The sequence below is a fragment of the Sinocyclocheilus grahami genome, unplaced genomic scaffold, assembly GCF_001515645.1.
Source record: "Sinocyclocheilus grahami isolate Dianchi unplaced genomic scaffold, SAMN03320097.WGS_v1.1 scaffold345.1, whole genome shotgun sequence".
NCBI classification, from domain to species: Eukaryota; Metazoa; Chordata; class Actinopteri; order Cypriniformes; family Cyprinidae; genus Sinocyclocheilus; species Sinocyclocheilus grahami.
This window is the reverse complement of record NW_015505524.1, coordinates 455,238-464,421: the sequence shown is the minus strand read 5'-3', so window position 1 is coordinate 464,421 and position 9,184 is coordinate 455,238. Positions and strand designations below refer to the sequence as shown.

Sequence of the window (9,184 nt, the reverse complement as noted above, 5' to 3'; positions counted from 1 at the left end):
TTTCTAAATACTGAATATGTACTGATAATCAGGTTTTTCCCGGGGGCTATGGTTTTGTTAGAGACTCTTGTGTAACAGTGTCTCACTGTCATGTAATACCTTGCAAGTCATTCTGCCTAGTTGATGCCCTTTGATATAGTTTACACTACAGATACATAAATCTGACAGATGCTTTTCAGAGGACACTTCTGTGCTGCAACAGCTTTTAGCTTCAGTTAAAGCAAGGATTGTTTTGGAATGTATTTACAACTGTACTGGGATAACAATATTGATGATAACTGTGATATTTAAGAAATAATATTGATATCTTGTTAATACTACACATACAGTAATCACATACATCTCCTCTATTTCTCTCATACTTCCTCCACGTTGAACCGTTATAGAGGGCATTAGCTTAGCATTCAAGCCGAGCCTCGGGTTTGAGCCTCCTTTAAGTACAGCAAGCTAAGTTTGTTTACCATTATCTATCAAGACTAAATGGGCAGGTGAACATGTGAACCAAGGAAAAAAGAAGACAACGACTCAGTCGCTTTATAAAAATATGCATACTTCCCTACTATGTAGTAGGTGAAAAACAGTATGTGAAAAGAGTAGCTTGTCTGAATTCACAGTATTCATTATACCCAAGTGAATTAAGGTGCAGTCGCATTTACCATTGTTCAGCAAACTTGTGTGGGTGAAATCCAGTAATTTCAATAGGAATCCATAAGATACAACAGAAATTTACTGCTGAAGGCAAAACATTTCTGCATACAGATGTCGCAATGGGTTCAATTTGGACACATGGATTCGCTGCTTTGACTTGTCTATTGACAATAGACAATGAACCTTTATTGCCTGCAAAATGTCCTGAAATTTTACTAATGTGACTGCACTTTACAACTTCTGACAAGATTCTACACATTCTATTGGCACTTCACTATCCCGTGAGGCCATGGGAGAGGATTTGTGATAGAGCCCGACCGATATGGGTTTTTTGGGGCCGATACCGATATTAGGGAGTAAAAAAAGGCCGATATCGATATATCGGCCGATATTATTTGTGTATATTATAGTACAGTACCAGTCAAAAGTTTGGACACTTTCCCATTCGTGTGTCCAAACATTTGACTGGTACTATATATAGAATACAGTATATACATAAAGAGAATATATATACATAAACAAATTTTTTGCAATGATCACTCAAATGTGGTGATCAAACACTTATAATGGTGACAGAGATATGTAATGGAGGCATGGCATTTAACAATTTAACAATAAACTTTATTATCCAAAATGAGTCTGACATCAGTGCACTAAACAGTAAAGTTGAAGTTTATTCAACTTCAATTCAATTCCATTCAACTTTATTCCGTTGAAGTTTATTTCACTTCGGAACATTCATTCATGGATTTGCGCCACCCACCTCGTGTCGGTAGCCCCCCGGGTTCGCTTGATCGGTCGGCGCCGGACCGCGAATTTAACCACCCGTAACTCCCAAACCCCGGGGGCTATCGACGCGGGGGTTGTCTCATTCAAAAGCAGGCCTCTAGACATGCACTCGATTCGCATTCGAGAGGGTTCCTTGAGCTGAAGGGATACCCCGAATTTGGTGCAGATTCGCCGCGCCGTTACGGAGATATGGCCGTTCAAACTTTCAATGGTTTTCCATGGACTTAAGCTTTAAAGCGTTTCATCCAGGTCACCAGTAGCAAACAATGGAGTGCGCTCTGCTGGACAAACTAAGTAATTACACCATTTCAAGCATTTTATCTGTGTTATATGTTCTGTAAAAAAAAAAATTCATATCGGCGGCATATTCGCCCATACCGATATATCGGCGAAACGATATATCGGTTGGGCTCTAATTTGTGATGCAACTAACGCTGGTACTGTAGGTCACAGGACAATGACAAGATGAATTACATTCATACTACACACATTCACACTATATAGAACAGACTTTTTTAAACAGTCGCAAAGTAATTGCTTATTCTAAAGAAGTACCTACTTAGAGAGTATGCAATTTCGGACGCAGCCAGTTTAGCTACTACTGCCGCACAAAATCACGTCAGAGGAGATGACAGATGAAAGCGAGACACTCGACCCACAGCTAGCCAGTTTTTTGGATTCCAAAACAAAATAAATTTAATGATGAATTAACATTCTTTGGGTGTACTGTCCCTTTAAGAGTTTGCATGCAGTGTAAATCTATCTGCTGTTGTTGTGAAATGCAGCATTTTTCATGTAAGCTGTGGTTGTATTCTTTGTTTTTCAGGTTGGATCAAAGACAGACTGTGTTATGTGTTTGGGACCCATGGTTCCTGATGGTTACGGTATCTGCTACAACCCCATGGATGACCATATCAACTTCGCTGTGACCGCCTTCAATAGCTGCGAGGAAACAAACGCCACGAAACTGTCACAGTTTCTAGAGGACTCGCTTCTGGACATGAAGACTCTTCTGGAGCAGGTGTCTAAGACCCAGTGAATGACGAAGCCCTGAAACTCACAGAAGCCCTGAAACCCTTTCAGGAGGCTTTTTACTACTTTCAGTGTCATTAACCTGACATTGGCTCATATTGGTTTTCCATATCTTTAAGGTCACATGTTTGATTTTTTTCATTATGCAGAGACTATAAGTAACTACAACACCATTCTTAGGGTGATTTCCTTGAAAAGTATAAACATTGTGACTATGTGGGGCTTTTAAACATTATTTGTTTGTTTGAGCAACCTGACCAGTCTGACACAGCGACGTTGACTCAGAAGTGTGGGTTTGGGGCTGTTTGTCTAAACACTAGAAGTCAGGAAACCGGTTTGAAAACAGTCATTATTTTCACAGGGTATATAGTGGCATAGAAATTACACACTTCACCTTCCAGGGAAGTGACTATGGACTTAGAGGCTACTACAGACATAAACAGGGACAGCCAGAAACACAAACTCCTTCTGTTTTATTTCAGTTTCAACTGTAGAAATTGTAGGCGTGAGAAAGCTCTTGATATTATCCAGTGCCATATGTTAAACCCAAAGTATACTTCAGTTTTTTACGTATGCGCTAGGGTACGTGTACAGTTGGTGTGACATCGATTTTGGCTTCAGTACATATCGCTCATACTGTACAAGTGCAATCTTTTTTTTATTTTTTTGACAGAACAAAAAATCCACATATAAACACATTACATACAGACACCGACATTATCATTTTATGTTATATTTATGTTTGTATTATTGATTTACTGTGTTTTTAACTTGTTTGTGTTGTTGCATTGTGGGACGAGAAACTAGAGGAAAACCATTTCACTATATTGCATCACATTTATATGTACAGTATGTGACAAATAAAGAATCCTAACTAACTCAAAAATGACAAGTAACTGCTGAAGAAGGTAAAAACCATATATGCCCACATTAATGAGCGCTTATGTGAGGGGATTAAAACATACCCTCAACTCTAGTTTAAACCATTTTTTATCGCTCATAACCGTTGGAAAGAAAAAGCGCAGACACTGGAAGAGGATGAATGTTTCCAGTGCACATGTGCATGTGTTTCCAGTGTCGAGCGCCTATGTTTGCACATGCTATCAAATGGAGTACACTTTAAAAGTCTGTCCGTTCGACTGTGCACATACACAAATGTACACGTAAAAACGAAGTATACTTATAAAAGTTCCACGGTAGTTTCACAAATGGTAAGTAGGACTGTTATGCTAAATTTAGAGCCATATGGACTTTTTCTAAATCACTTAAATATAAAAAAATGATGATTGTTTATTTTGTGCTGATAGATTAGCAGTAGGCCTGACACACATTATTGTCAGTTCACATAGATTAACTCATTACAATAAATATACAGAAGCACTTATATAAACAGTCAATTGTCTGATTTTTGTTTTTAAATGATATTAAAAACTGACATGATTATATCTTTGATATAAAGTTAATAAATCCCTATCATCTGTTCTGAATCAGTTGTGCTAAACTGGCTAAATTATAACGAGGATGATTTTTAAATGCTCCAAGGCTCTTTATGGACCAGAAGCTCTCTTACAGACTACACTGGTTGTTCTTCAGAAGGGTTAATGTATGAATACTCTGCCCTGAACATGCCCTTGATTTGCTGGTACTCCCCATGGAATTCCACTTCAGCCCTGCTTCCCGAGGAGCTCCACAGGAAGAGCCGAGTCCCTCTGAAGATGGTCGTCTTTAAGGCATCCACATCCCGAATCTGGGTAAGCGAAGAAAACATCAGAGTCACAGCATAAACATGTTTATGTTCAACCAATATGGGGCATCATTTACATCCACATTGTGTACCAAAGTTAGTGCTTGCGCAACTACTTATTTTTATTGGACGCCAGCTCAGTGTCTATCTGATGTAAATGACTCACAAAACAGTCCGTCATCAGTGTCCTTTTAATATGTTTTGTAAACGCAAAACGCTTGAGTTTCATTTAGTTCAAACCCTTATAGAGTCTACAGACAGCATGATTACATCTCTTCCTTTATCAGACAAATGATTATGCTTCTACACTACCGTACAAAGGTTTTGGATCTGAAAGATTTTTGAAAGAAGTCTCCCGATTCTCACCAAGGCTGCTGTTGCTTGATTAAAAAAAACAGTGATATTGTGAAACATCATTACAATTTAAAATAACTGTTTTCTATATATTTTAAAATGTAAAAGTGTCTTCAGTGTCACACGATCCCTCAGAAATCACTCTAAAATGCTGATTTGCTGCTCAAGACATTTCTTACTAAAAACAGATGTTGCTGAATATTTCTTTTTAAGGATTGGAAAAATCAAAGGAACAGAATTTATTTTAAATAGAAATATTTCATAACATTATAAACGTATTTACACTTTGGAACAATTTAATGCATCCTTGCTGAAAAAAAAATGTTTCTTTCAAAAAACTTCATCTTACAGGCCTCAAACTTTTGAATGATAGTGTTTAGATAAAGGATTGATGAACAGCGCCTTACCAGTATGTATGTGGAGTTTGTATCGGTGTTGTTGAGCACAGAAAGCGCTCTGATCTGAATCCTGAAAGCAGGTGGAGCATCGATGAACACGCGACAGCTCTGAGTGTTAGAGGTGGCTGCGCTCTTGATCGGATTCTCAATGAGCCCAGACGGAGAGAACAGCTGAACGTCACACTCTTGGAGGAAGATACATGCTGTGTTACATCCTTTCAGATTATTTCACTTTGCCTAACTGCACCCTTTAATGAAAATTCTGTCATCATTTGTTCACCTTATGTCTTTCTTTGTGCTGTGGAACAACTTGTGTTGTATGTAAAGGAGCAAAAACAGTAATATTGCGCAATGTTATTACCATTTTACCACTATTTTAATATATTTTCAAATGTAATTTATTCCTGTGATAGTAAAGCTGAATTTTCAGCATCATTGCTCCAGTCTTCAGTGTCACATAATCCTTCAGAAATCATTCTAATATGCTGCTCAAGAAACATTTATTATTATTATCAATGTTATAAACAGTTGTTCTTACTTTTTTAATGTCATTTGTAATCAGTTAAATTAGTCCTTGCTGAATGAAAGTATTACTTTCAACAACAACAAAAACATTTGTACTAACCTCAAACTTTTGCACGTTACGGGTGAGTAAATGATGACAGAATTTTCAGATTTTTGGATTCTGGACATGAAGACTCTTCTGGAGCAGGTGTCTAAGACCCAGTGAATGACGAAGCCCTGAAACTCACAGAAGCCCTGAAACCCTTTCAGGAGGCTTTTTACTACTTTCAAAAGAATTAAGTTTAATGCTGTGTTTGTAATAACACACCTCCATGGTGGCTTTTTTTGTTCTTTATGCTCTGATAAAATAGCAGCACTCCATTGCCGGGGGTCAGGCGGCTCTGACGCACCAGTAGGACATTTGATCGTGATTTCAGCGTTTTACTGGTCATCCTCTCACAGAGACGCATCAGGATGAGTCTGTCATACAGGGCGATATTCTCCTCTGAATATTACAGACAAACATACACACAGTTCACCATACTACTGCATCAGATTCCTGTCTGTGAGAAAAGTAGCTCTGTACTTACTCTGCCGGCAGTTAAGAGTGCTGGATATGATTTTGATCTGAATAACCTCATCAAGAGGTCGGCCAATAGTAAATATACACCTGGCCTGAGTGACGTTTCGCAGATCGATAGTTCCTGAGTCTTGAAGCAGGAGTTGCCCACAGAAACCTGAAACCAGAGTAGATGACTTACAGCTTTTTTCCATTTATCCATTCATTCATCCATCTGTCGATTCATGTAACAGTCCAAAAAAAATAATTTATAGAAATTATAAATAATATAAATTATATGAACTATTATAATGTATGGGGAGCCAAACAGGAAGTAATTATATATAATATGAATATTAAGTTGTAATTCTGTATATATAAATCTAAATCTGAATATATAGTTTAAATCATAAATATGTAAATGTAAAACTTGAATATATAGTTATAAGTCTGAATTTATAAATCCTGAATTTATTCATGTAAATCATGAATATATAGTTATAAACCCTGATAATATATTGAAATGTTATACATTTTGTGAACACAATCATATTTAGAGTTCTAACTATATATTCAGATTTACATATATATTGAGAGACGAAATGTATATATTCAGAGTTTTAACCTGGGTTAATATAGTTAACTAAGGATGAAACCATAAAAAACAAAAATGAAATAAAAATAAATGTGTTACTTGAAATAAAATACCTGGGGGGGAAAAAACACTGGTTCTAAATGTATCAGATTTGTATCTATATATTTAAAATTATGTATTTGGATTTATAAATATATTTGTACATTTCATATAATTATTTTCAGTTTGGCCCTTCATAATAATAATAATATATTTATGCCCATTTACAAAGTAAACTTATAAATATATATAAAAAAATCTATTATTATGTTGACATTCTTTTACAATTAACACCAATATTCCAGATTTAAGGAATTTCAAGATAAAAACGCTACAAAATAGAATATGCCCCCTATACTGCAAAGGTTATCAGTCTTATATGGAGGTAGCAGACACTTGCCACCTAACTGGTCTGTGGTGGTTCTGTTGTGCTCATGGTGCTTCTCATCACATCTGCTGTAGGCACGATGGCTGAGAAACTCTTCCTCATCTTCATCATTCTGACAGCTGGAGCTGGTGTGGTTCTCCATGTCCCCTCTCCTCTCCGGGTCTCTGACTGCATGTGAGTGCTGTTGGGCTCTGGTGTGGAGGTCTGAGCTGAGGAACAGTCAGGGCTATAGCAGGCCTGGATGGTGATGGGTTTTGGCAAGTGGAGGCAAAGAAAGGGACTGACAGGAAGAGGGCTGGATGGGCCCATGCAGGACACGGTCCGAGACTGGATCCCATCACCACATGACACTGAGCACTACATTAGAGAACAGAGAGACAATGAGGAATGGAGAAGCACTGACTTTTTTTCTCTCTGTAATATCCAAACTGGGACTCGAGGTTGTTTGGGATAACAGCTGTGTTGTTAGCAGCATATGTAGTCTGGATCATGGATGTGTTGACACATTACCTCACTCCATTCATGCACGTCCCAGTGGAAGGAACAGACTTGTGTGAAGCATGGTGCAGTGACGGGAGGCTTGTTTCCTGGGTCACACCGGTCCTCCTCCACGACCCTCTCTACACCTCCTTCATATTGAACACATCGCACACTCCTCACAGCTACACCCATCCCGCATGACACCGAACAGTCACCCTGCTCTCCCGCCTGCCACCTACACAATCATTACATCAGTTTAATATAATATAATATAAATTCATACAATATCATTTAATATTATACAATATAATTAATATAAATCAGTTGGTTTTGGTTCAAGCCAATTGGTATTAAAGTGGTACTGGACATTAAGTGGTATTATTGTTAACTAAAACTAAAACGATTAAAAAAAAACATTTTCATTACTTGAAATAAAATAAACATGAGGCTTATTTTATTTCAGCTAGTTTCTACTTTCATTTCTCATTTTCATTTAGTTTGAATTAAAGTACTGAAATAACTAAAACTAAATAAACAAAAACTGAAACTTAATAAAAATGATATAGACATTAAATTTTTTTTATAAAAAATGCCAATAACACAACAAAATTACTAAAACTTTTAACTACAATTAAAACGAAAAAGTACAAATAAAATGTAAAAATATTAACAAAAACTATAGTATATCAATTATACTAAAATAACACTGGACCCAACATAGCAGCAAATGTTTACTGTACAAAATTGTCATAAATGAACAAAACGGGACATTGAACAATTTCCTAAACACTGAATTTTACTAATGTTATAACAAATTGCGTAGCCACGTGGATCTCAACTGCACTTTCATGGGACCTTAAGACAACTTAAAATTATTTAAAATAAGAAAAATACAGCTTTAAAATAAGCTAAAACGGATAACAATCAAAATATAAACTGGCATTGTATTTCTTAATTTTAATTTGCAAATCTTATTTAAAACTGGAAAAGTCATTAAATTAAAAAAAGAAAATCCTAAGAAATAATGAAAATCTATAGTGAATATAATTGTTATGTGGAGCTCTAAATTTAAAAAAGGATATTTTGAGATTACTGTGTGCATGATTATAGTTGTGTAGATTATGGTTAGTTGCACTTTATTATTTGCATATAGCACTGATTCTTCACCTGCTGTCTGTGAATCAATCAGGGGTAGTTTCCCAAAATCAACTACTGTCGCAAGTTCTCCATTACCAATAGAGTTCAATGGAACTAACGACCATATTCAGCTAACGATGCTTTTGGGAAACGCACCCCAGAACAGGCCATTTTTGCTATTTTTCAGCTTATTAAAACATGCAAAAATCATTAGAAATTCTTCCAAGTGTAACAGTGAGTAATTGGATTATATTTTCTCAGCATTCCAAGCAGCCTAGTAAAATGTGTGCAACATTATGACTTATTCTGAACTAAGATGGAATGAAGATAGTTCACAATTTTCAGGATAGAAGGCTGAAATGTGTTCAGAAATGTTTGACAGCTTTACCTGGTAGGACAGGCTTCAGTATTACACTCCACCACCTCTGAAGGTCTGGCCACAGACTGACAAGCAGATTCTCCCACCACCAGATCCGTGTTTCCGTCTCCTCCCTGCACCATCTGGGAACAGTATAGG

At 36.7% G+C, this 9,184-nt stretch overlaps 2 protein-coding genes across 2 annotated transcripts in view; both read right to left on the bottom strand.

Annotated features, from left to right (window-relative positions):
- Window positions 1–111, bottom strand: part of LOC107548246 (A disintegrin and metalloproteinase with thrombospondin motifs 13-like) — a 16,288-nt gene extending 16,177 nt beyond the window's left edge. Inside the window, exon 1 of the mRNA XM_016228880.1 lies at window positions 87–111. Coding sequence (XP_016084366.1) covers window positions 87–111 — 25 coding nt within the window. The remainder of the gene's footprint in view (window positions 1–86) is intronic.
- A 3,357-nt stretch (window positions 112–3,468) lies between these two features.
- LOC107548275 (A disintegrin and metalloproteinase with thrombospondin motifs 13-like) overlaps window positions 3,469–9,184 on the bottom strand; it is a 21,342-nt gene continuing 15,626 nt past the window's right edge. Inside the window, exons 22-28 of the mRNA XM_016228905.1 lie at window positions 9,056–9,184; window positions 7,561–7,765; window positions 7,071–7,407; window positions 6,060–6,206; window positions 5,798–5,974; window positions 4,975–5,150; window positions 3,469–4,216 (exon numbers count right to left, since the gene is read on the bottom strand). The exon at window positions 9,056–9,184 is cut by the window's right edge and continues 42 nt beyond it. Coding sequence (XP_016084391.1) covers window positions 4,043–4,216; window positions 4,975–5,150; window positions 5,798–5,974; window positions 6,060–6,206; window positions 7,071–7,407; window positions 7,561–7,765; window positions 9,056–9,184 — 1,345 coding nt within the window. The 3' untranslated portion in view covers window positions 3,469–4,042. The remainder of the gene's footprint in view (window positions 4,217–4,974; window positions 5,151–5,797; window positions 5,975–6,059; window positions 6,207–7,070; window positions 7,408–7,560; window positions 7,766–9,055) is intronic.